This window comes from Phragmites australis, chromosome 8 (genome assembly GCF_958298935.1).
Source record: "Phragmites australis chromosome 8, lpPhrAust1.1, whole genome shotgun sequence".
Classification (NCBI taxonomy): domain Eukaryota; kingdom Viridiplantae; phylum Streptophyta; class Magnoliopsida; order Poales; family Poaceae; genus Phragmites; species Phragmites australis.
The window spans coordinates 3,787,666-3,815,364 of NC_084928.1; the positions used below are offsets into that span (position 1 = coordinate 3,787,666).

Below are 27,699 nucleotides of genomic sequence, written 5' to 3' on the forward strand. Positions count from 1 at the left end.
TTCCATAGCGTTTGTAACTCATGGAAGTTTTGTCAATAACCATCTGAGCTTATTCAATCAATCTTGGAAACTCCTTAGAAATATGTGGAACTTTAGCCATTAACCTTTGGAACTATTCGATATTGTAAAAACTTTTATCAACAATCTTTATAACTTATTTGACTAATTATGAGAACTTTGTTCTATTGCCTTTGGAACTCATGGAATTTTCGTCAGCGATTGGAACTTAATCCATCAATCATAGGACGTTTGATTGAACCTAACATTTGGAACTTATACAAAACTATATTAAAGTAGTGAATTAATTATATTGTATTTTATTGATAGGAAGAATCAAGTCTTTTAATTGATTTTGTTTACCATGTGAATATTCAAACATCCTCTAAGAAAAAAGAAAATTTTAAAAGCATTAATTAGCCACTAGCCCAATCGTTATCGTTACTAGGAAAAGAAATCACATGGGTGGGCTGCTGATGTGCTCTCCAACCGCTTAAGGTTTTGTTTGTTTTTGCCATGGATTGTCATAATCTAAATTATGTGGAAACATTTCTTTTCATCATACTATGTATTATAATATTTTGTAACACAATTTGATTTATGGATTGAGAGAATTAGTTTTTAAATTAAGATGATTTATTTTTACTGTTGCATTTAAGGCTATAGCTCATAATCGGAATAAAAAAAACGCCCTCAAAGTGACCTAGATTATCCCCGTCGCTATCCATCGCGTTGCCGGATCGAGCTCGGTTTTCTGGAGCCTCGCTTCGCCGCACGGCACAAAAAATCACGGGCGCCTCCTCCCCTTCCCCCTCCGTACGTTTCCGCGTCCCGATCCATAGCACCAGCTGACGCCGCCGACACAGCTTGTCCTTCTCCCGCCTCGGCTCGCCGGGCCAATCGATCCTCGCCCGTCCTCGACACCTCACCGGCGGCGCAGCCCACCCGCGAGCAGGCGGGCTCTTCTTACCCGTTGGTGGTGCGGCGCTGGCTTACCCGCTCGGTCGCTTCTCCTGAGGCGTGATGGTTTGGCATGCGTGTGTGTGATTTGAGTGGTTGGTTGGCTGGCTGGTGCGTGCAGGGGCAGGGCGGCTCGGCGCGGGGATGGCGGCGAGCGTGCGGGACGACGCGGCGGCGGCGGCGGTGGAGGCGCGCGTGATGGATGACCACGATGGATGGGCTTCGGACGGCGAGATGGACGTGGAGGTGGGGGGCGAGTTCAACGGCCGCGACGCCGACCGGAGGGACGGCGGCGCAGACGGCGACGACGAGTACTCGCTGGTCAGTATAACCTTCCTTTGGTGGTGTTGGATGATTTTATTGTTTTCGAACTGCAAATCTGAGGAGGCCGACGCGTCATGGCAGCGTTTCTGATCGCAATTGATTATCTAAGGTTCTGGTTTTTTATTCATGTGCGAAGTCGAGCTTGAGATCGTACACGGCTTGGTGGGTATCATGTCTCGATACATGCCGGAATTAAAATCGCTCATGGACATAGACTGATCTTCCTCTGTACTGCCTTCGTTCTATAAGGAATAAAGTTTATATATGCTATAATTTAAGGTTAGTTCTATTCTAAAAAAACAAGTAGTTGATTGACATCTGCCAAGCAAATTATAGAATAGAAAGTGGCACTCTACTAAATTTCAAAGCGTGCCACAATCGCGATGGAACCTTAGCCCAGTGATATACACAATTAAGTGTATAGAGCTTGCTTTAATTAGCTGGCTGAATTTTCCTCATTTATTCTTTGTCTGCTGAATTATTTATGGGACAAGGAGACTTGATGTCAACGGGGCTTGTGGAGCAGATTAGTTTTGGCCAATCATGTAGCTCTACATTGCTATCTCTTTTTTTGTGCTTATCTTGAGCCAATTATGACTTAGCTTACCACCCTCTCTGATGGGTCGCTTTCGTTCAAGGCATTAGTTAAGACTAATTTACCTTTTGAATTAACTACTCACGAAGTTGGCGGCATGTTTTTGTCATAAGCGTAAAAACCAATTACCCTGCATGAGCTTAGGCAATTTTCAACATGATGTGATATGGGCTGCTTTAGCTTATCAGTGATATAGAAATTGTGTTATTCTTGGAATATTTTTTTCTGTGTTTCTCCTTGGCTCTCTTCCATATTTTGAAATCCAAATGAAAGGCATGATGAATTTGCTCCATGTCTTAAGATTGTTCATTAAGTGATCTAACATATTAATAATTGGCTATTTTCTACAGCTCACTAGGATATCTGACACATCAGCAGCTGAAGCAAGGGCAGGAAAGGATATACAAGGTATACCATGGGAGAGGCTAAACATAACCAGGCAGGATTACAGAAAAGCTAGGTTGGAACAGTACAAAAACTATGAAAACTTCCCTCAATCCGGAGAGCTCATGGAGAAGGTTTTCACTACCATCCAGTTTTATATCAAAGGCCGTTTTATCATTCCAAACATTCGAATTTCCTAACTTTTTTTTATATATTTTTCTTAGTTGTGCCAGCAAGTGGAGCAGAGCAGCAAGTATTACGAGTTTCAGCACAACACTAGATTAGTGAAGCCATCGATTCTCCATTTTCAGGTAATTCCTTTTAATGCAGGATATGGACTAACTAAGTGTACTATTTTTGTGAGAAAAAGCTGCCATGGATTATCTATTTTCCTTCTTTCCTATCAGCATTTATGCATCTTTCTTCCCAAACTTGGGAGCTGCTTGTACCATTTGTATCCATATTAGTGAGAAATCTGAGGGAAAAATGTTAATACTAGTTTTTTTTGTGGTTATATACATGAAATTATTAAATAAATGCAAAAAATAACAGTTATAATGGTTGAAATGAATAACAAAGGTTGTGCTAATTTTTTTTTAAAAAAGTCTTGTGAAATATGGCTGAATACCAATGAGAAGGAATCAAGATGCGCTCCTTTGCATTATGATCAGCTTCATTCTCTGCTATGAAATGGAGACTAATTAATGTGTTTTTCTGCATTACAGTCATGTCATATGACTCCCAAGGCTGCATAATGCTGACTAACTGTTTCTTCTGTAGCTTAGGAATTTGCTATGGGCGACATCAAAGCATGATGTCTATTTTATGTCAGATTCCACAGTAGGCCACTGGTCATCATTGTCTCACAATTTGTCAGAGGTTCTCAACTTCTCAGGGCATGTTGCTCCAGCGGAGGTTTTCCCCTTACAATTTTCTGCTAGCAACCTTCTGATCAAATATTCATGTTCATTTGTCGATACATTCTTCTCTAAAATCCAACAATTCTCATTGCTAATGTAAAGTCTGGTCTTTTTTGTTACATAGAAACATCCTGGCAGTTTACTAGAAGGGTTCTCTGGGGTTCAAGTTAGCACACTTGCAGTGAATGAGGGTTTATTGGTAGCTGGTGGTTTTCAAGGAGAACTAATTTGCAAGGTAAGGCGCCAATGAAAACCTGGTTGTAACTTTTGACTCGGCAGTATTTGTTTACAAATTCTTTTTTCCCATTCAGTAGGCTGTAGCTTTAAGACTTTAACTGTTCATTTTCCTTTCAGTTTTTCCTATATATGCTCAGTATTATATTCCATTAAATATCTATAATGGAAGATGAAAGTGAAAGCATCTTTATACTACCTGTGCTGTAGGTTTTGAGATGTATTCATCGGCAGCAGGCTTTCTTATTTTTCTTTAATAAACTGGTGCTTTGAAGAAAAGTAATTTATGGACAAGCAGGTTTAATTGCTCGGCATATCTTTGTGTTGTTACAGGGTTTGGCGGACCGTAATGTTAAATTTTGCACAAGGACAACTTTGAGTGACAATGCCATAACGAATGCCATAGATATACACAGATCGACATGGTAAAAAAAGTTAACTTTTCAGAACTTGTCTGAAGATGCACGTTATGTCATGATCATAAAAATCTGAAGGTCTACAAAATGTTTTGCAGTGGAAGTTTGCGCATTACGGTATCCAATAATGATTGCGGTGTTCGTGAATATGATATGGAAAGATTTCAGCTCTTGAACCATTTCCGTTATAACTGGCCAGTGAATGTAAGTTCTACTTCATTAGGATCTAAAATTATTATTTCGTGTTTTTCCATCCATATTTGACTGTTCCCATTTGCTTTCTTCCATAATAACAGCACACATCCGTGAGCCCGGATTGTAAACTTTTGGCGGTGGTTGGAGATGATCGGGACGCTCTTCTTGTGGATTCACGAAATGGGAAGGTATTTATAGTTATATTGACGTATTCACAACTTGTAGTTATATTTCTGTCATTCAATTACTAACATGAGGTTTAACTCAATTTATATTGGTCATGACATTTTTTTGTCATGTTTCCCGGGCAGTATGGCCTTTATTTAATCTATTTTTTTTCAGAAGACTTGCTCATTTGCCTTTTGCCACAGTTACAAAATTACCGTAGTGATGGCCAGACCCGGTTTGGAGGCATTACAATTTACAATCATGTTTTGTTAACTGAACAGAGACATGAGAGCTGAAATGCTGATGTTGTTCTTTGCAGGTAACCTCTACCCTAGTTGGCCATCTGGACTACTCATTCGCTTCGGCATGGCACCCAGACGGGCGCACCTTCGCTACCGGGAACCAGGACAAGACCTGCCGCGTCTGGGACATCCGCAACCCGTCGACCTCGCTCACGGTCCTGAGGGGCAACATCGGGGCGATCCGGTGCATCCGCTACTCCTCCGACGGGCGCTTCCTGGTGTTCTCGGAGCCTGCCGACTTCGTGCACATCTACAGCGCCGCCGCGGACTACAAGAAGCGGCAGGAGATCGACTTCTTCGGCGAGGTGTCCGGGATCACGCTCAGCCCAGACGACGAGTCCCTGTTTGTCGGAGTGTGCGACCGCGTCTACGCCAGCCTGCTGCAGTACAGGATGATCCATGCGTGCGAATATCTTGACTCCTTCGTGTGAAGAACGGAGCTTGGTGTTCGCTTGTTAGGCGCTGGCTGTAGATCACTGCTTCTCGGTGACCCGGTGACCATTCTGGTGTTGCCTATCCCGGTGCACTAGTCGAGCGAGTCTGCCTTGTAAATAGTTAGACATTGGAGCGTAACATCGAGGACCAATAATGTGTGAACGTAAGCGCAGAGCAATCTATGTATGATTAGTTGCAGACTCTAGGTATCTGTTGTATTATTCTCGCAAAAGGTTCCTACGAAAGTTCTCTGGGCTTATATGCCTTTGTTAGCACTGCATGATTGTTAGTGCATTGGATTGATATCTTATCTGTATTCTATCGGCAGGAGAGACTCGAGCGGGTGGTTTGGGAGCTATTTACCTAATATAAACTTTTATAGAGAAGATGTGTTTCTTTCTTTTTATTTTATGGGTCTTATGGAATGTTATGGATTTTTTCCCCTAGTATGTGGTTGTTTGTATCTCAGTAATCTAGAGACTGATGTTAATTTTTTTATAGTTGTATCAGCTTGATGTAATGATAAAAGTTTATAAAACTCCTTTGAAAAAAATGTATCAAGCATAAGTCAATTTTGGAACCAGATAATCGAGACTTCACCGAGAAGCGAGCTACAGCCTCGAGGAAACGAGCAGCGTTACTGTCCAAGGTCCTGATCAACTGCCATGATTGATTGGTGATTACTTCTCACACCAATGCGATGGCCAAACCTATACTGTACTAGAATCACCCTATTTTCAGAATGGTTTATCTGATCACGAGGCTACTATGTAAGGATAAGAATTGAGAAAGTGCCTGCGCTAACAATACGGAGCACTTGCTCGATTGTTAGGTGCCATGGAGCACTATATCTGTCTGAGCTCAAACCTGATGAACTCATCTTCTTAAGTGAAGTAAGCATGGGTGGATCCGGGAACCAAGCATTGGTTTGTATGGTTAGTGAAGGTGATTGTATCCTCTATTCACTAGAGATCAAATCTTAAGTTTGCTCTTCGTGTATCTTATCAAGATAGAATTTTCTTTTAGCGGTATACGGCGTACCCGTCGACAGCAAGGTGCATGCAATGACTTCGTTAATCTCCAAATTTCTTATCTCTGATCTTTAATAGATGTTATGTGAGTGTGTGCATGTGTATGATGATATGAGCGTGTAAGTGCGTCTTTGTGCTGTACCGAGTTTCTCAAAAAATATTTGTTGTAACGGTTTCTCATAAAAACAAAAACAAGAGTGGATCTATGTGATTCAGTAGTGTAATATAACACCAATGGAGTTTAGAAAACAAATATTTGTTAGTGTTCATTACATGAGATATACCATGATTTTATAGCGGTGACACCAATAATTCTTCCTACGTAAGCTCCTGAGAAAATAAAAGTCTAGCATATTTAACCGTTGGTTCCTCATCCAACTGCTGCTGTAGCCACTGCACGCTGCGCTTTACCCCGCCTGCCGCCGCATCAGACACTACCCGCAGTCCGAGTCTCATCCACTCCACTCTTTCGCCGCGTCGGCCTCGCGGCAAGACAAAAAATCTCACCACTCCGCAGCAGTTCAACCGCGGCGAGCTCCCTCCAATCCCGAGCTCGCTGCCCGCCAATGGCCGCCGCGCCGGTGGCCGCACCCTCCTCCATCGCCGCCCCCGCCTCCGCCGCGCGCCGTCACAGCCACCCCGCCAGCCGCGCGCTCCCGCCGGCCGCGTCCGCGGCCCGCGAGCCGCCGCGCGCCTGGGGTGCGGTCGGCGCGGAGGAGAGGACGCGGCGAGGGAAGGAGGCGGAGGCGGAGGATGAGGAGGTAGAGAGGCGGCGGAAGGAGGATGTGAACAGGAAGATCGCGTCCCGGAAGGCGCTCTCCGTCATCCTCCGGCGCGAAGCCACCAAGGCCGTCCTCGACAAGCGCAAGCCCGGCAAGGGCACCCGCCTCCTCCTCCCCCGCACCGTCCTCGATGCCCTCCACGAACGCGTCGCAGCCCTCCGTTGGGACTCCGCCCTCAAGGTCCTCCTCCCCCCTAACCACCGCCTCCATTGCATCACACCTTCTTCTCTGGATAGAAACGATGTTTACAAAGCTGCGCCCACTGTCGCCCACTGTCGCCCAGGTGTTCGAGCTAATGCGGGACCAGGTGTGGTACAGACCACACGTAGGCATCTTCATCAAGCTCATCACCATGCTCGGCAAGTGCAAGCAGCCGGAGAAGGCGCACGAGCTCTTCCAGGCCATGCTCGACGAGGGATGTGCCCCCAACCTCGAGTCCTACACGGCCCTCGTCTCCGCGTACAGCAGGAGCGGCCGCTTCGTCGAGGCGTTCTCATTGCTTGATCGGATGAAGGCCACCCCTGGCTGCCGGCCCGACGTCCAGACCTACTCGATTCTCATCATGTCCTGCTTGCACGCCTATGACTTTGAGAAGGTGAAGTCACTGCTAGCGGATATGGCGCGTGCGGGTATCCGCCCCAACACCGTGACATATAATACATTAATTGGTGCTTATGGGAAAGCAGGAAGGTAATTAGCAACAAGAACCTGTGATTTTTGTGGTCTAAATGTGCAATAAGCTATCTTCTTATATTTTCTGATAAAGCATTCTGGAAATTGGTGAGTTCTCAATTCTTTAGGATGCACTAGATTTTCCTGAATTTTCTAGTTTTTTGTTAAGAAGTTACACATTACTAGAATATGTACTAACATTACAGTCGAAACTAGACTTTTGAGCAGTGTTGTCAACCTGTCATTCATTGCATTTTGTAGTCATCCAAATCTCTTGTTATTCCTGAATCGAGTACCTTGGAATATAGTTCAGCTAATGCTGTTTTATTTTTAAGGTTTGCTGAGATGGAATCAACTCTTCTGAAGATGTTGTCAGAAAATTGCAAGCCTGACGTATGGACAATGAATTCTACTCTCAGAGCTTTTGGCAGCAGTGGTCAGATTGAGACTATGGAAAGCTGCTATGAGAAGTTTCAGGCCTCTGGTATCTCCCCAAACATTAAGACCTACAATATTTTACTCGATTCCTATGGTAAAACCAAAATGTATGAAAAGATGGGAGCTGTGATGGAGTACATGCAGAAGTATTACTACTCTTGGACAATAGTCACTTACAATGTAGTTATTGATGCATTTGGAAGGGCTGGAGACCTTGAACAGATGGAATATATATTTAGACTAATGAAATCTGAGCGTATAAAGCCTGATTGTGTTACACTCTGTTCATTGGTTAGAGCATATGGAAGAGCTGGGGAAGTTAAGAAAATAAAGACTGTGTTGAGACTCGTTGAGAATTCGGACGTAACATTGGATATCGTATTCTTCAACTGTTTGGTGGATGCATATGGGAGGGTGGGGTGCTTGGCAGAGATGTGGGATGTTCTTAATTTGATGAAAGCACGGAAATGCAAACCAGACAAAGTAACATGCACTACCATGATCAAATGGTTTCTCATCAAAGGAATTGATGATCGTCGTGTTCAGTACCTGCGTGACCTCAAAGATGGGCGATGCACAGATGATATGTAGGTGTGAAACTGTGAACACAAAATCAGGTCATGAACTAATGAGTTTTGTCTGCAATTCTTTCAAAGGAGGTGGAATCAAGCTATGTCAGAGCTCCGGTTTACAGAGATGCATCAATCCCCTGCCCCTTGATATCATGAGTTACTGACTTGAATGCTACTGAATGAAACATTCATAATATGTGCCCATGGTGGTGATGGTTACGAGAAACACTTGCAAACTTCGTTTTGCGATTTAGACAGCAGATCTATCTAGTGGCAGACTGACATTTATTGGTTAGCAAAGCTGCCGATGGCTACTGCCTCCCAAGAATGCGATAGTTTCTGTTAAAGGTCCGAGCAAGATTTGGTTATTGAAGGAAGAATCGTGGACAAGAGAGAGGAACATGAAGATAGACTTGTGAAACAGTTTAACTTTATAAGCGAATGGGCAAGAAGTACTGGTGACATTGGTCAGATTTGGCTCTGCTGTTGTGACTTTTTGATGTACTGATTGTGCAGCTGTACATGGCGTGTACCATTGACTAGTGCCAAGATGTTGTAGCGTTTCACTTAATAATTCTAGGAAATTACTTTAGTTGATTCTTTGGTATTTCACCTAACAGCACCAAACTTGTGGATGGACCAAGGAATTCTTCTGAAAGGAGATTCTCCTTGACCTTATACAACAAGCGCTCCAAAGGTTATGTAGTTGTGATGCTTTATGGAATAGCCATTTGGTTTGATAACTGCACAGTTGCTTGATTTCTTAAAACAATCACTTGATACTTTAGCTTTTAATGGTTATAACAATAGTAATTGCTCTGTTAATAAAGTTCTAGATCTAGCCATGAATAAAAACTCAACAGTATTATGGAATTCACTTAATTGCACATCATCTCTTAATAGTTTCATTTTCATGGAGCTAAATTCCACACATGTGAACCAACCAATGAAACAGAAAGAATTGTTCGTAGCTGTTGTCATACTGGGAACTTTCAACTTGATAGATGTGATGCGTGATTTTTTTTATAGCAAGCTGTTTGTAATGAAACTATGTTCCATGCTTTCACCTATTGTTTCAAACTGTAGTGATAACAACAGCTAGAAATATACTGAAGGAATTAAAAAAATGTACTGAAGGAAGTTCGAATCGAATTGTAAGTAAAAAAAATTGAGAAATCAGCAGGGGTGTTATAGTTAAGAATTGACTGCAGACGCTGTTTGTTTTGAAGCTCAACAAAAACCATCACTTGTTTCTAAAAAATGAACAAAAACAATACCCTGGCAAACCGTGAGTTGCTATGGTTTATGGTGTTTTCATACTTTTGTGAATTACTGAAAGACCTGTTTATGGTGTTTTCATACTTTTGTGAATTACTGAAAGACCTGTTGGCCTGTATATTTATAGCAAAATATAATACTCCCTCTGTCCCAAAATATAGGGCGTATTATGATTTAGAAAAGTCAAACTTCATAATTTTTTACTAATAATTAGTCAAATTATACGTATATTTTAATATACAAAAGTTATATCAATAGATCTGTATTTTATAAGTCTTTTAATACGATATTTATTTTGTAACAATTGATATTATATTGTAAAATAAATTAATGGTCAAAGTATATTTTTAAAGACTTTTCTAAATCCTAATAGGCTCTATATTTTGGGACATAGAAAGTATCATCCAATTATGAATCATTCTTGATCTTTAGTCTTCTACCAATTGCACTTGTCCAATGAGTTTTCTGGAATCTCAGATCATGTGGCGTTGTTTGATTCAGTGTTGTTGTGATCTCAGAAAAGCAAACCAATGAAAAAGAAAGAGTGAATCTATTAGGGATGGCAATGGGTTCAGACTCGCTAAGTAATACTATCTCATACCCGTGCCCGTCTCAAACAAACATACCCACTATAATACCCATACCCATCCACATATACATTTTTTACCCATATCCGTACCCGAGCGGTATCGGGTATCTCATGGGTGACCCACACCCTCTTCAGGAGGCAGCACAATGGAGACAAAGATATATATGGATTTAGGACATGCTATGCATTGCCATCCCTATCTGTCAATGACTAATAACAAGATTCACAATCACATTGCCATCCCTATTTGTCATCAAGCATACCAGATTCACAAATCACAATCACAAGACCAATAACAACTCAATGGACAAGGACATGTCAATTAACAGCAGTGACAAATTGAACAAGCCAATGGACAGGGACATGTTACAACTCAATGTGAATTTTCATAATCACAAGACCAATAACAACTCAATGGCCAAAGACATGTCAGTTAACAGCAGTGACAAATTTAACATCGTACTGTACTAAAGCCAAGATCATACAAGAACAACACAAATAACTGCAAGTCATGCCAACCACACTGCATGCCTACATGAGTCATGCCTTGGAAACCAAAAGTCCAAAACCTAACCAATAACTATAACCACCGGTCCATCAAGTTTAAAAGATACCAGCTCTTACAAGTTCTAAAGTTTATCACATACTAGTTATTACAACCAAGAAGATACATAAATTTGCACAAAAAAGACTACTCTTGTATTGTATACTTAAACAACACTTGAAATCTACAAGTTCAAGATCCCACATTCCCACTCCCACATCCTAAGCAGGCTCAAAGTGTAAGTTCCTACATGCATGACAACATGAGGCAAAAAAAAAGCTAATGTTAGTACATATGAGCAGTCACATGACTCACATGAAGGATCTCTTAAGTATCTTGAGAGATTTAGGAGGCTGGTGGTTCTTGCCTGTGGTACACTTGATGAGACGTTGATTACGCTCAGGGACTACAGCAGCCAGGGTTTTGATGGGTGGCGATGGTGGTGGAAGAATCAGAGAAGCAACCAGCTAGGGCATGCAATGCTCTGGATTAGGGGTGACGACAACAACATTAGCTTCAACTGGAGGAGGTGGCAACCGAAGGGTCAAAGGAGCAGCCGATAGGTCTTTTTTGCCGATGTCCTTGTCCTTCGGATCCAGCGATGGTCGGTCAGTGGCAATGGTGTCCCTTCAGGAATGTATGGGTTTGTCAGACGCGGGGGTTAATAGATGGCTAGCTGCAACAAGGGTTAACAAGTATGATTGTATGAGAAACAAGGAATGACAGAATGAAGGATCATCACCGGCTGTCATCGTCAGTGGTGCCGGAGAGCGTCGCCATGGAGGGGATAGAGTGGAAGAGGCAGCGGTTGGGATCTGATGATGACAACGTCTAGGAAGCGACTAGCCGGGAGGGGAGCGGTGGACGATGGGGGCACGGGGCGACTGGGGCACGAGCGGTGGCCCAAGGCGGCGAGGGCGATCGGGCGTGAGACGCTGAGGCTGCCCACCCACACGGTGTGACGTAGTGTGCATGCGCTGGTGTCGCCTGGTAGGGAGCGACGCGACAAGCTGCGAAAGTGCAAAGTGCAGCCTACGACGGCTGGGTCATGTACTCCTATGGTGGCTTGGGCGCTAGGCGAGGGTGAGTAGCCAAGTGGATTCTAGGGTTAGTCGGTTGAATACTTGGATTACTCAATTATTAGGTCGAATGAAAGAGGTGGTCTGTTGGGGGACCCATAAGTAAATGGATTTAGGTACTCTGAGAACGTACCTGAACCTGCTTCACTCGATAGGTGAGTTTTTTTTTCGCTAATAGACCTGTGGATACTCATACTCAGTCTTTAATAGAGTAACTATCCATCGGGTAACGCGTAACGGGTACACATTGTCATCCCTATCGACGATGCGAGGTGCGTGCCTTGAGGGCATCAAGCTTGCCAGAGACAGACGCGGCCGGAGGATGAAGGGGACTGAGTAGGGGCCGATGATGAGGTGGGGTGGCTATGGAGGCGGCTCCGGCAAAAAGGATGGCAGAAGGGCAACGACGGGGTGATTGGGGAACTTGCGCTTCAGGGTGCCGTACACTAACGCCATCCTCGCCGCCATCGTCGCTTCAGGATGGCGACGGCGAGAAAGACGAACACAGGAGGCGACGGAGGGAATAATAAGAATCGCGATTTGATTTAGAGTTTTTTTTTTCTGATTAAATGTTGGGTTTTAGGAGGTTTTCTGAAAAAAGTTTATGTAAAATTGCGCGTGCCGGACTGTGGCGACCATGGCGGCTGCGGTAAAGGAGCTCCGGCCCCGACCGCACCATGGCGGCCATGGATGCTCCAGTAACCCACCCCTGAGGAGCCCAACTCGGTTCTTGGACCGCTGCACTCCATGCCCCGCGAACAGAGCGCTCTTTCCGCCATCCCGAAGCCTCCCGCACCCGAAGGAGAAGAAGGTAGGAGAAAAGAGAGATGGCGGCGGCCATGAATTCCTAGCCTTCCACGCCGCGCAGTGCAGCACAACGGCATCCGTGCTAGCGTGACAAACGACGCCACGGGCGAGGCCTTCCGTTCCCTCCCCTAACTATATGGTGATTTGGTCGATCGGCGGAGGCCATCAGCGACTCCCAGGAGGTTCCGAGCGAATCGCCGGTATATGGTGACAGCGGATGGGCAGAGGCCATCCGCTGGCGCTCCGAATTGACAGTCCAGAGCCCCGTCGGCTGGCGCTGATCATCCGTGCGGAACTAGAATCTGATCATTGGCGTTGTATGAGCAACTGCAAGTCTGCAACCGTGCCGGGCCAAACACAGCTAAGTGCTAGCTAAAATGTACAGGAACTGGTACAATCACATATAATACCTTGTTATCAGCTTAGTGGGAAAATACTTAATGCTAGGGTGCCATCAGACCGTGCATGCACAGATCATATGTGCATGTTCTGCTGTTGAGGATGAATAAACTACTTACAAGTTCTCTAAAAAAAACACTACTTGCAAAATTCTTAACAGCAGAAAGTCCATTTAGTGAGTCACTCTACAGTAAAAGGAGAAAGAGGCTCCTTAGTGCAATGTGATTTTTGAGTTTTTTTTCCTAAACAAAATAATTTTGTGCTTTCTTTGTTTGAATTAGAAGATGAACACATGCGACAGATAAACAGTTGCTCCATCCCAAATGTAAGTCAATTTAATCTTGTCTGATCTTTTAAAAAGGTTAGTCGTTATACTTCCATAACAAATGATGTTTTTTAAAAATTTGTAGCGACAAGTTATGATAAAAAAAAAGTACTGCTAAAACTGGTTCCTCGTGGACCTTGTCGATGTCCAAGTCGACATCCATTTGGAACTGCACGAAGTAGTATAATCCAGAATGTATAGTGGAGTAGTTCTTTTATGTGTGTTTTTTTTTTTTGTCTAATGAATAGATGGCCCAATAATTTGTTGAGGAATCAATCCCTAACTTGGACCTGGACTGGACTCTGCCAATAATCAACTGGCACCAAACTAAAGACAGTAGAGAACTCCATTTGGACGCAGGCGAACGCAATGCGTCGAACCTTTCTTTCTTCCTAGTGTTTACTGGTCCACAGGTTGTAGCTTTCCATTTGTGACTTCGAAGAGAAGATCGGCCGGCTGTTGCTGAAAGCAAACGCAAAGGCAGCCAAGCCATATATTCCCTGTACAAGCAAGCATCTAATCCACCCTGCTCCCTCTCTGTCTGGTAGCTAGATTTTGATCAAACACCTGGACTTGCACTGCTTTGTTGCAGGCAATTTCTCTCCTCGTTTTCTTTCTTTTTTGGCAATTTTGGTCCAGTTCCCTTTGTTTCTTGTGGTTCTTCATTAGGATTTGAGAGATCTTTTCTTTCTTTGTGAACAGTTTCATTCTTTATTTTTAGTGGAAGGAACCCTAACGCGGTAAGAATTACTTTTGTAAATTAAAAGGCTTATTTTTACTCGAAAAAAAAGAGAAAGGATTTATTTTGACATATCCAAAACTTATCTGAAAAGCCAGCATATTTAGGGTTCCAATTATAAACAAATTTTAGTGATGGAGGGAGCTTGGTCGTTAAGCTTACCTGCTAATTAAAAAGATTAGTTAGGCCAAAAAAAAATCTTAAATAGTTACATGAATTCTACTATATTAGAGTGCAGATGCTTGCAAGTTGCAACCATTCTCAAGGACAGGTCGTTCAATCGGTGCTCCCTAATAAGGCAACTGCAATATAATCACTACGGTGTCACAAAATATATTATTGGCGATAGCTTCAACTTTTCCTTATAACAAGCAACAAAAGTAGCAAAAAGGGGTCATTGTTAAATAAAACAAAAGGAAAAGAGAAGTAGCCACTATCCTCTACCCTGGTACGGAGGCAACTATCACGACCGGAAGAGAACCAAGCTTTGGTTTAGTACTTTAGTGAACGTAGTTGTACTCTTACTCTTCAAGATTAAACTCTAGTTTTGCACCTAGGCAAAGTTTTCTTTTAGTAACAGATAATGTACTCATCCATAGCGGGATATTTGTGGTAATTTTATCAATCTCTAAGTTTCGTATCTTCAGTATACGCTACGTGAGTGTGTGTGTATGATGGTATCATTGTGTACGTACGTCTAAAAATTATATTGGTGCTTTAAAAAAGAAAAAAACTACCATGAACAGAAAAATTGTGGAGGAATGTTTCAAAGATCTTCCCGTCGCATCTGATTGGTGTGTTGTTTATTTCAGGACAAAGATGATCGGTCAGTCAGGAAACTAAAACCAAGTCACTACTTAGGAGTGGTTAGAATTATAGGGTCATATAATTTTAATAATTTTTAAAGGTTTATGTTACAGGAAGATGACTTATGATAAAGTGTATCTTCTGTTAGTATTATATTACTAATAGAAATAGAGGTAGGAGTTTTCTTTCTATATATATCTAAAGATTCCACCTTATTAAAGTGAAAAGATAGACTACTAACAAGAGTAGCCTTTAATTTGAAAATACTTTTATTACGTGAGTCTATATAAGAATTAGGATTTTTTGCCTCTTCCTCTCGTTGTTACGTTGTCACTGTAGTCTATTCCATCCCGACATCGGTGTGACTGGCAACCGGGAGAGTATATCTTCAAAATCCTCGCTCTTGAGATCTTGCACCGGGAAAGGGTAAATAAGATTTTTGAAAAGTGCTCCGCACGACTACTCAAATTCTTCACTATGACTTGTCTTCATGGTCGTTTGGACGCCGCTCGTTGCCATCGTCAACAAATCTAACACGTCGCTAGCAGGATCGATCGTGCCATCAACACGACGCAACCTACATCCTCAGTAATCTTCATAGCGCAGGATTAGTATGTAAAAACTATATCACTCGTATTTTATTTTCTATAATCCCTATTTTCGAGTATAGTAGATCTAGATGTGTAATATTATTATACACATATCTAGATTATACTAAGATGATATGAACATATTAGTTTATCAGTTTACGCTTATAAATTATTTATAAATTAAATTAAACTTAAAAGTGCCTTATTTTCTAACAAGAGTAGCTACTCCTCTAGATCAGAAAGACTGTTCTTCTCAACACACGTATCTCTTTTTAAGGACTCTCTGGAGTAGGGATGCCAATGGCACCAATCACTGCCAAGGAGTGCTTTCCCATACTGTCCCTATTTAGTTAGGAAGAAAGTTTTCTTTCATCCTCATTCCCCTAGAGAATTTTGCAGGGATTATAGTTATTTATTTCTATATATTCATAATGTGTTTATAGTATAAATAAGTAATTTATTGATACATACGAGAGTAATTAATATAAGATAGGTTAAATATCATATGTTAGATAAAAAAAAATATAAGAGTAATTTATTATTTTTCTACATAATATAATGTTTGTATTTTTATATATAAAAAATATGTATATATGTGATATCGGGATATAACGAGGAACAGGGATAGGGGGCGTCTTTCCATCTTCATCTCATATAAGTTCATAGGAATTAAATTTTTCTATATTTATCCTCTGATAAAGAAATTTTTGATAGATTACCGAGGAACAGAGCTTTATTGTTATCCCTACCGATGGTTACTGCATTGCATAAAACCTCATACGCCCGTCGGAGCAGTTGGGTGATGGCTGGGGCCTACTGATGCGTCTCCACATACGCATGGCGACACCGGGGTCACAATAACATCGTCGTTGCTCTCCGGCGTTTGTTTTAGATGCAAACGTGCCTCGTTGGAAACATCTCATGGAACAAGAGAGAGCGTCTCTCGCTGGTCGCTCAAACGAAAGCCACCCGTCTCTCGTAGACGCTGAGGATTTCTGTGCTCCGAGTTGCTCCTGCTGCGCGACGACAAGGGTGTCTGGAACCTCCAATCGCGGTGGTAGTGTCAAGCTATTTCTTTGGGAGAGAGTTACCTTCAGTCTGATTGCGGTCTAATCGGTAAGTTTGTCTTGGAAATGCAAGTGGACGTATAACTTATCTCAATCATTTACGTGTTTTATACGATATTTATTCATCTATTGATTTTTCCTATTTACCTTATAATTTTTATCTAACTTTTAAGTATAAATTTTAACATAAATAAACGACGCTGATAAACTACGTGCGCACAAGGCTAGTTGAAATTTCGTATTCAGCTTGCCTGCCTAAGAGTTCGCCCGTCGCCGTCGGCGCAGTCCGTCCTCGGACGCGCAGGCACAGCGCGTCGTCCTCTGCGGGGGCAGACGGCGGCCGTGCGGTGGGACACGGCGAGGCGAGGCGAGGCGCGGGCAGACAATGCCGTTGGTGCCCGGCCGCTGCCGCTGCGCCTGCCTCCCCCCCAACCGTCGGTTGCCGCTCGGCGCTCGCTTTAAAAACCGGCTCCACCACATGACCCACTCGCCTGCAGCAGGGCCCCGTGCGCCCGTCCGGCTCGCGTACTTTATTTATGGGCCGGCTTCACGCGTCATGCGGTGGCACCCGACGCGCTTCCACCACACCACGACCACGCCCCTCAGCCTTTAATATCCTCCTCCTCCTCCTTCATAAAGACGCCATTTGCACACACGTCCATGATAGTCCTGGAATAGTGCCCAAGCCCCTGGTGTGAGTGGTGGAATGGGCACCCTGATTTCAAATCTTTGCGAGCAGTTAGATCTGAGATAGATGGATAAAATTTGATGCTACAGTTCTCTTGTGAAGTCAGAGGATTTGGATCACAGATTGGCTACTATTATGAATTTATGATACCCTTCTGGTTCAAAGGAATATCACGAGAATTTGCGCACGAATTTACCAGCAAACAGTTCGTTTTCCCCTATAAGAGTTCGGAAATTAAACTTCCGATGTTTCCTAACAAGCATGAACTTTTTGGTATAGTGTTCTTTTTACCCTGGTGTGTGTGGTGGTCTTTTCCTTTGAAGGACCAGAAGAGTAGCAAGCAAAGATGGCTAGTGTAGAAAAAAAAATCTACCAGAGGCTCAAATATACACTCATGCTAGCGCTAACGAATTATCTTGAATGTCCACAACTTATAGCTCATAACATATAGGGATACACGTATCGATACAGACACATCTCAACTTGTTATGCCACGATGTTTTTGCTAGAGGAGGCTATACTCGTCACCCTTAGTTGACGTACACAACTTCTCCCGATCCCGATGCTGACTGCTACTAGGCCACCACCAACTCCCTTTTCCATTGCAATCTAGGGTTTTTTACATAACACACCATCCGAAACTTTAAACCTAACCCTCCCTTCACCCTACTGTTGCTTCCACTACGGTGCAAGGGGCTTAAAGTTTTCTGAAATTTTTAGCTGGAATATTTTCAATATTGGTATTTCGCAAGGACATCAGTGCAAACTTCCAAAAAAACAGTGCATCTTAACCACACACACGATCGACAACTGCCTCCGCCTTCCCCCGCCGTCGTCTCCTACTCTCCTTAAGGACCCCTCCGTCTCCTCCAGATCTCCCATTCACACACACACTCTCACGCGCACAAAAGACCGAAGCGCGCAAGGCAGCAAGCAAAGCCTCCGCCCATGGCGCCTCTCCTCCTGCTCTTCCTCCTCGGGGGCCTCTGCGCCCTCTTTTCCCTCACCTCCTCGTCGCGGTCCAGCAGCAAGAAGTGCGACGACGGCGGCAGCCACGGCAAAAGCAATGGCAAGTGCGGCGACAACGGCGAGTCAAGAGCCAAGAACGGCGACGAGCGGGAGGAGACGCAGGGGAAAGCGCGGCCCGGCCCGGAGGCGGACCTGGGCATCGTGTTCTCGACGTTCGACCACGACGGCGACGGGTTCATCACGGCGCGGGAGCTGGAGGAGTCGCTGCGGCGGCTCGGCTTCGCCGTGTCCGCCGACGAGGCCGCGGCCATGGTGGTCCGCGTTGACGCCAACGGCGACGGGCTCATCGACATCCACGAGTTCCGCGAGCTCTACGACTCCATACCCAAGAAGAGGAAGCAGCAGCAGCCCGCTGAGGCGGAGAAGTTTGCCGCCGGCGATGGCGGCAGCTCAGCGGTGGTGGAGGAGGAAGAAGCCGAGGAGGAGGAAGAGAGGGACCTGCGGGAGGCGTTCGACGTGTTTGACGGCAACAAGGACGGGCTCATCTCCGCCGAGGAGCTCGGGACCGTGCTGGGCTCGCTCGGCCTGCGCCAGCACGGCGCAGGCCGGCCGGCCGTCGCCGAGTGCCGCGACATGATACGCCTCGTCGACAGCGACGGCGACGGTATGGTCAGCTTCGAGGAGTTCAAGCGCATGATGACCGTCGTCAAGGCATAGTTCCTCCTCCTCACAGATCAAGCACGGATCAAAAAGCAAACTTGGAGCGGATTTGCAAAGGCAAGTGACGTTAATTTGTTCTTGGATTGGAATAGATGCATTGGGTTGGTAGCAGAACTGCAGAAGCAACCAATTAACACCAAGACCTCGTATTTGTTTATGGGGAGTTAAAGCTAAAAATAGCTTCCTGCCAGGTGTTTCTCCCCTGTTCTTCAATCTTGACCACTTCCTTTCTTTCGTTCCTTTTTTTCTCCCCTTTTACAGTCTAATTATTTCCTACTTTTTAGTTCTTGTTACTGTTTTGACTGATAAGTACCAGACATGTATGTAAATATTAGTTCTTGCTCGCTGTCAGGTTAATTTGTCGGAAAAGAACAATGGATGAATGGACATGACTTGTTAATTTGGTGTTTGTGTTTGATTTTGAGAATTACCTAAGTGCAATTGAACAATTCTGTGTGCCATGCTTTTCTGTGATCGAATTTTGACTGTTTTTAGTCGCGAATGGTTGAATTCTTTTCTAGTATTGTGACGTCGCCTCTCCATGAAGTAAATCCGAAAGAAAGTTCTTGTCTTTGAGGACAAGGTAAGCTTTTTTTACACCGTTTTTGAAGGCCCAAAGACTGAAGATCGTATGGACTTTCCAGGCATATGTTCATACACGTTCCGGCTTTTGCTTGGATGTTTTTTGGTTGACAAATTCAGCGGACAGAGATTTGATGTTGTCTGTGATGTGCTACTTTTACCAGGTCAGAGAAGAGCTGAAGTTCCAAGCAAGTAACTTTCAAATGAAAATCAGTAAAATTATGAAAAGTAAAATCTTCCTTTGTTTTCTCAAATAATCTTTGGTCGACAAGTGAAGAAAATAACAAAATTTTACGAAAGAACCCCAAAAAATTGTAATGGCAAACTGAAGTGTCGATGCATTGCTGTCACTCTGAATATTGTGAGGCAGTTCTCTTTTGCCTGCAACTTGTAACCTGAATGTCTATCCTTATAAATTTAGACAGAGTAAAACTACGATCAAGGAAACTGACATGCCAATTTTCAGAAAAGCTACACCTTGTCTCGTTCTGATCTTAGACCCGTTAAAACTGCACCGGGTCAATGAGGATGGCATTTGAAAACGGCACTGAAAAATGTTTTACTTCTTTCAGATCTTTGTACGATTTAAGAATTCCATTCTTGGATCTGGGTCATGCAAAGCAATAAATAAATATACAAATAAGCACAAACCATCCATGCAAGAAGATGAAAACCTCGAATAAATTGATGATTTACCACTAAAAAAATTAACCTATTTGATTATAATGTTACTCATGTCAATAAAATGTAGGACTACCTAAGTCAATAACTATGCATTAAATTAAAATAAATGAAGCTATTTTTTAACATGACAAAAGAATCAATTAGCTCTGAAAACCTCATGATCCATTTGGTGTCATTTGCTCATGCATTGTACTACTATTGTACACCATGGGTGGTTGATAAATGGCTTGGTGATGTGGTAGAACGGTGGGGTTATGCTGTTTTTTCACGCTACTGCATTGTTAACTCACGATGACACGCGTTTGGATAGTATTTTTATAGGGTACAACGAGAACGTACATAATTTATATATATTATACTTCCACTCCACGCACACGTATACGTATGCATTTTAACTAAACGCTAACTATAGATTAAAAGATCTCAGACCTTTAGTGTGCGAACATGTATATCTTACTAAACACGTAAGCATTTGTATAGTTACTAATATTAGGCTACATATATCTTGGTTTGTTAAAGCTGATATGACTTCTTCCAATCCTTGCATTTTTTATTGGTCGTGAGAGATCTTAGATCTTGTGATGTACGGAGTGCAAGTTTATCTCCCAAATGAGGTTATTGTTACAGGTTCAAGAAGAAGAAAAAGGAAGAAATAGCTAACTGTCGACAGGGAAAAACAACACACGGACCGGGATGGACACATCTCCGTTCCACGAGATTCGGATTCCATCTCGCAAGTGGAGTATGGTGACAGGTCTCTGAATTTCAGAGAAACCTGACTGAAGAACAAGGAAAAGAAATTTCGGACAAATTACAGGGAATTATGCAAGAACAGGAGCAAGCATATGATCCCAGATAACTACACTAGGTAGTAGTAATAAGTTCTTCATTAATTACCGACAACCGAAACTGATTCAGTATATCAATACAACTCACACCACACTAATGTACAAACGGCAACACAAATACGTAAACAGTGAATACAAAAACTGTGTCTCACCAGCAAAAACAGAATTGTCTCTAGCCGCTAGATATCAATACTCATTCTTCTTAACTGTCAGATGGTGTGCCTTTGACTTTCACCTTTGCCGCCATCCACAGCTCAATTTCTCTGACACTAGACAGAATACTAAATCTTCATGTCCTGACAGTGCTTCCCCTTTAGCTAGCAGCTTGTTCTCAAGATGCAAAGGTACGAAAAACCTTACGAATGAAAGGGACATCCTCTCAAGTAGCATCATTTGTAGATAGGTTAAACCACTGTATGGGAGATGGGCTCCCCTCTTCTTGGAACGACTCTTCTGTCCAGTACAGCAACTGATTCTGTTTTTAGCTTGCCATCTTCTCCCACCAAACGAACACCTAGTAATGCAACGGCCCTTCCTCCCACATGCTTTTTCAGTTTGTAAGCCACCTGCGCTATCTTCTCCAAAATTCTGAAGGGTCCATAATATTTGGATATGAGCTTTAAAGAACCTCTTAAACCCAGGGCATTCCACCTATATGGATGTACCTTCAAGTAAACCATATCACCAGTTTCAAATGTTCTTTCACTTCTCTTTTTATCAGCAAACTTCTTGATCTTTTCTTGTGCTTCATGGAGATTTCTCTTGAGTTCATTTAGCATCTCTTCCTTTTGTGTGATAGTGATCTTGGTCCCTTCAGAGATATTGCAAGGAATAGCAAATTCACCAATTTGTGGGGAGGATAACCATACAAAGCTTGGAAGGGTGTAGATTCGAGAGAGGTGTGATATGTGGTATTATACCACTATTTAGCTACACATACCCGTTGTTGGGCTCTCTAAAAACCATATTTCTCAAATAGAACTCTAAGCACTGATTTACTCGCTCAGTTTGACCATCAGTTTATGAGTGATGGGCTATGTGTAAGGAACCGTCTAGATAGTATTCTAATTAATCAATAAGTCGATCATTTGTATAATCATGACTACAATGATTAATCAAAATATCATCTCGGAAGTTCCGACACGTGTTTTATGCCCAAGATCAGAACACATGCCTCTCCAATATATAGCATCACAATGCAGTTTAAGAAAAAGTAAATAATTAAAGTTATATTACAAGTTCTTCAACATTCACCAAGTTATTACAGTTTACAGAAAAAGAGAGCTACGAGAAGATAAAAACCGATTCAACTCCTAACCAACAAAAGAAACTACGCAGCAAAAGACTAAAGACTATACAACAAAAGAAGGATGGAGCCATATGCCCTTAGACTCCATCACAAAAGCGCAACCTCCGACTAGCTGCCTACTCATGCCCGTCGCCACCCTTGGCAGACGTGAAGTAGCTAAAGATCAACTCCTCCACGCTGGTAGCACCTGAAATAGCAGAGTGACTACGAAGGTACTCGTAAAACTTAAACTATAATGGGCACTTATAAATAGCCTGACTCCAAGGATTATACATTGGGATGCTAGCAAGGATACGACCACATGGTTAAGTAAATTCATATGCGAAAGAAAATTTGATATAAACATGTGTGAGCATCTATACTTGACCAAAGTAACAAACTAACCCATAAACATAAACCGAACATAATGTAAAAGGAATCATAGGAATAATATCTGTAAAACACCATCTCAACCCATCAACCACCTCAATCCACATCTGTAACTCTACGATTGCTGCAACTAGATAGAAGCATGCTCATGATCGAGAGCGTGGTATTTCAAAATATTTTTACACCCTGCAGGAGATACAATTTTACCCACAAGACTTGAGCACCATACGGCTTGCACAACCACACAGGTCCATACAAGAGGTACTCATGTCAACCTTTCCCAATACGCCACAACCGTTTGAATCGTGCATCGCTTGGTGCGAGGCCCACTTTGGTTAACTCCCAGAGCAACCACAAGTGTCTCTACAAGCTCGCCCACTCACACCGTCGATATTCAAGCCCAAATGATCACGACTGTAGAGGTATTCGGCTTGTCTTACCATTAGATCGACATGTGATAAGTACGGTAAGTGCTAGAGCTAACTGCAACAATGATTGATGCTTAAGCGATGCAAGTGATCTACGGTGTCCGGGTTCCTCTCCCGACCTACCCAGGGGAACTCCACATCCGGACAGGAGAAACACCCCTAACACCGTCCACATCTCGTCTTATTCTCACCACTCGTCCAACCAACACCATCAACACATCATTATGATTATTGTACAAGTAATTAAAGCTTATGCTCGCGAACGATTAAACATTTCACCGCTCGACTTCTACCGAAGACCTAAGCACTTGCTAAGCATCACGAATAACATTTTGAGTTAGAAAACATCATATTATTCATGACAAGAGAATTAGTGCATCAACATATGTTCTACCATCATAAACCCAACATCAACTCGACTGCATGCATAACATACATAAAGCATACACCCATTTTAAAATATTGCACATTTAGGCTACCGTCGCCCATTAAAAGGGCGACAACAAGGTGTCGTCCATCCAACGGGAGACACCTTACGGGGCCCACAGCGCAACGGTCATAAATTAAATACCCTGACCGACGTGGCATCCACGTTGATGTGTCGCTCAACCAACGGATGGCACCTTTGTTGTCACGTCCCAAATTCTTAATCACGCATTTAAGCATAATCATACTTCTTAAGCATTATATTTAATTTTACATAATGGTAATTCGGAATACTGATGCACTTCGTTAAAAGTCAATTGGATGAGAAAAGGAAATTCGGGAGAGAAAAGAGTTGAATTCGCAGTCAAAACGGACTCCTTTCTCTAACACGTGGGCCCCACACCTCACCCACTCCCTCTCTCAAGTGGCAGCACCCCACCTGCTCTCTCTCTCTCTCTCTCTCTCTCCTCCTCTCACTCCTCCACGTCCCCACTCGAGCTACAGCAGTAGCAGCTCCCCTCTCACTCTCCCACTCAAGCTCACTCTCTCTTCTCTCCCAAAATTCGAGCTCAAGTGGAGGATTCAAAGCATGCATGTGGTACCCTTGCATTCTCTACCTCATGAGCTACTTATCTATTCAATCCATTTTCATTTTCATGGAAGAATCGAGTAATTCATGAAGTTCTTGGCGTTCTTGAGCTTTTTAGAGCAAAAATAGAGTTTTTGGCTAATATGAGCTCTAGAGTTGTGTTGCTAGTTGATGAGTAAGTTCCAGCTCCCTTGGATTACCCCTAACGTGTTCCCTTTAGGCTTGGAAAAGATCGCAACTCGAATCAGCCAAAAATCCACTCGAAAATAGCTTTTCTGGACTGACCCGGATATTTCGGACTCACCTGGAGACTCCGGGTTCAGCAGAAATGGTCCGTTGAATTATGTTTAAAATTGGTTAGGGTTTAGGGTATGAGATTGGTCTAGAATCCTTTGGATGGGGCATATGCACGTTTGTGTAGCACAGATTTGTAAAGTGATTCGAAGCACCCGAGGAGAAAAGTTGTGGAGAAACCAAGTCTGTATCACCCGGATAATCCGGTTAAGCCCGGAGACTTTGGGTAGTTGCGTTATCGAGTAACCGAGAGCCTTCACCGGAGGATGGCCCGGATACTCCGGAACCCGGATATTTCGGATGCACCCGGATACTCCAGGCCAGTCAAATAAAAAGGCAGTAACCGAGCGCCTCTTCCGAAGGTTCACCCAGAGGGTCCGCACCCGGATACTCCGAACCAATCCAGATACTCCGGATGACTGTTATTTTCTGGTTTTCGTTTAGATCGTTTAGTATTGCATTGATTCACATATCTTGTACTTCTAGCATGTTGTTAAGCATTGTGGCATGCTTTGTTGTATTCATTCATGCTCATCATTGCACGTGTTCTTGTTTAGCTAACAAGGAGCCAGAGCTGGAGGCGACCGTGGTCGAAGACAACTCCGATCTTCCAGATTTCTGCTAGTGTTACGTGGGTAACTATAGACAGCTACCTGAGCAGCAAGGCAAGCATCTATCATATTGCACCTTTGTCGAATTGAATAGAATCTAAATATTGATAAACTATGCTTATGTATAGGTTTGCATGTATGAGGAGTCGATGTCGGGTTTTTATATGTAGAACCTATGTTGATTGCATAATCTCTACCTTGAATTGTTCATCTATATCCTTGTAGCCTTGTTAACGTGGTAAATGTCTAAGAGTCGATCGAAATGCTTAGCAATGTATAGATCCTCGGTAGAAGACGAGCAATGGTTCGATCGTTGTTCGCGCGCTTAGGGCTTACTACTTGTTCATGTATATGGTTATGTGGATGTTGGTTGGATGAGTGGTGAGTATGAGACGAGATGTGGGAGTGTTAGGGGTGATGTCTGCCTCAAAGGAAAGTCCTGGGAGCAGTTCGGGAGAGGAACTCAGGTAGACTGCTTGCTCGTTTAAGACCGATTGTCGGGGTAGTTGGTTTTATCACTTACCTTACTCACCACATGCCGATCTAATAGTAAGGCGAGCCGAATACCTTAGCAGATGTGGCTTTGTGGGCCTAAACATCGACGGTGTGAGCGGGTGGGCTTGTAAGTGATACTAGTTTGCTCCGGGAGTAGTTCTAGTACCGTCGCGCCGAACGATGCACGATCCACACGGTTGGGGCTGGTTGGGAAAGGTTGTCACGAGTACCCCTTTGTGTGCACTTTAGCGGGTGGCACAAATCATGTGGTACTCGTGTCATGTGGGTCCAAGAGTATCCTCTGCAGGGTGTATAAACAGTTTGAACTGCCGCGCTCTCGGTCATAAGCATTCTATTATTTCATTTGCGTCCGATCGTAGAGTTCTCGTTTGTGGGTGATGGTTCGGATATGTGGTTGGTGGTTCGGTTATTATGGTTACGGATGAGTTGGTTCGGTTTTCTTATATGTTCAAACACTTATGTTACATTTAAGTTACAACTTCATTTATGTTCGGTTGGTTATTGTAGGGTAGAATGGCATGTTTGGTTAAGTATGGTGCTCACACATATATCTCTAGGTTGTTTACCGCATATGTTTTATTTAACCTTATGGCATGTCCTTGCTAACAGCTCAATGCATAATCTTTGTAGTCGGAATATTATATATTCATATTGTGTAAGTTTTTGCGAGTACCTTCGTACTCAGGGTGCTGCCCTTAAGTTGTTGCAGGTATTACTGCTGCCGAGGAAGGGGCTGTCTTTGGCTACTTCGTGCCTAGCGATCAGGATGACGGGCAAGAGTAGTGCATCATACTCTAATGGTGGCGTGTTGAGACGGTATCTAAGAGCATGTGGCGCCATTCTCTTTTGTTGTTTATAAGTTTAACTTTCCGCTACGCAATTCTTTTGTGGTTAGGAGTTGAGGGGTTTTATCTCCTCCTATCTCGTTTTTGTTGTAAATTGCTGAAACCAATTGCATGCTTAATACTTGTAATATAAATATTTATTACTTGCTCCTTATTAAGCTATGTTGTGATATATACGTTGGAAGGCATGTGTTCTGATTTTTTAGCACAAAATACGTGCCGGAACTACCAGAATGATATTATGATTAATCATCGAGGTTGTGATTATGGATAATGATCCTCCAAATGATTAATTAGAATATCATTTAAACAATTCCCCACATTTGTGCTCGCAGAGCCCACTGGAAAAGTGTCATCCGTTCAACACCATTTCCTACACAACGTGCTCTCACAATGATGCTTTTCGCTTTTTAAAAAGCTAGCATCTTTGTTAATCACAATTAGCCCCCAGTAATCACATGCATGCATGCAACAACACCTGTGTGTATGCAAAGATGTCGCATGTTAAACGGACGACACCTTTTCTAGTGGGGCCCAGTACAGTCTTATCGCCCTACCAATGGGTGACAATAAATGTGTCGCTCATTGGTTGGGTGACATGATGACGTGGATGCCACGTTGGTCAGGATATTTAATTTCTAGCTGTTTCTCCGTGAGCCCTATAAGTTGTCGCCTGTTGAATAGGCGACATCTTGCTGCAGTCCTTCTAACGCGTAATGGTAATCTAGATGTGTAATATTTTAAAATAGCCAAATATATATATAAATTCTCTTGGAGTACCGGCGCTTGAAATCTCTCGAGATTTCAGACGGCCGTGTGAACGCAACGACCGTCGACAAGTTTAGGGGAGGGGGTTAGGGGCGGTGAGCATGTCACGACATCGCATGAAGGAAGAAGCACTGGAAGAAAAAACAAGGAAGAAGATGACTAAACTTCGTTAGATTAGAATCAGACAGTCGTGCGTCGTCGCATAAAAAATGCCTTTCAGACATCTGAAGCTTAGCACGAACCTTATTAAGCAATAAACAATTAAGTCCAGTACCCAAGGCCTAACAGCCCACGTACCCAAGGCCCAATATCCCACATACCCAAGGCCCAACTCACTGGTAAAGTGGGCCCAATGTGAAAAGGCTTCGGCCCATCTATCGGCCACTCTATCCGGAGCCCAAAAA

The 27,699-nt window shown here is 43.2% G+C and overlaps 3 protein-coding genes across 3 annotated transcripts; all 3 read left to right on the forward strand.

Annotated features, from left to right (window-relative positions):
• The first annotated feature begins 761 nt into the window (after positions 1-761).
• On the forward strand, positions 762-5,205 carry LOC133926330 (uncharacterized WD repeat-containing protein C2A9.03-like). Its single transcript, XM_062372221.1, has 10 exons — positions 762-976; positions 1,079-1,278; positions 2,227-2,394; positions 2,485-2,571; positions 3,041-3,175; positions 3,305-3,415; positions 3,748-3,839; positions 3,929-4,034; positions 4,127-4,213; positions 4,513-5,205. Exons 2-10 carry the CDS (start codon positions 1,102-1,104, stop codon positions 4,924-4,926), a joined length of 1,377 nt encoding a protein of 458 aa, XP_062228205.1. The 5' UTR covers positions 762-976; positions 1,079-1,101; the 3' UTR covers positions 4,927-5,205.
• Positions 5,206-6,440: 1,235 nt separating this feature from the next.
• On the forward strand, positions 6,441-9,032 carry LOC133926331 (pentatricopeptide repeat-containing protein At5g48730, chloroplastic-like). Its single transcript, XM_062372222.1, has 3 exons — positions 6,441-6,923; positions 7,027-7,433; positions 7,751-9,032. Exons 1-3 carry the CDS (start codon positions 6,528-6,530, stop codon positions 8,442-8,444), a joined length of 1,497 nt encoding a protein of 498 aa, XP_062228206.1. The 5' UTR covers positions 6,441-6,527; the 3' UTR covers positions 8,445-9,032.
• A 9,137-nt stretch (positions 9,033-18,169) lies between these two features.
• LOC133926332 (probable calcium-binding protein CML30) lies at positions 18,170-19,426 on the forward strand. Its single transcript, XM_062372223.1, has one exon. The coding sequence runs from the start codon at positions 18,286-18,288 to the stop codon at positions 19,021-19,023; it is 738 nt and encodes a 245-aa protein (XP_062228207.1). The 5' UTR covers positions 18,170-18,285; the 3' UTR covers positions 19,024-19,426.
• Positions 19,427-27,699: the final 8,273 nt, after the last annotated feature.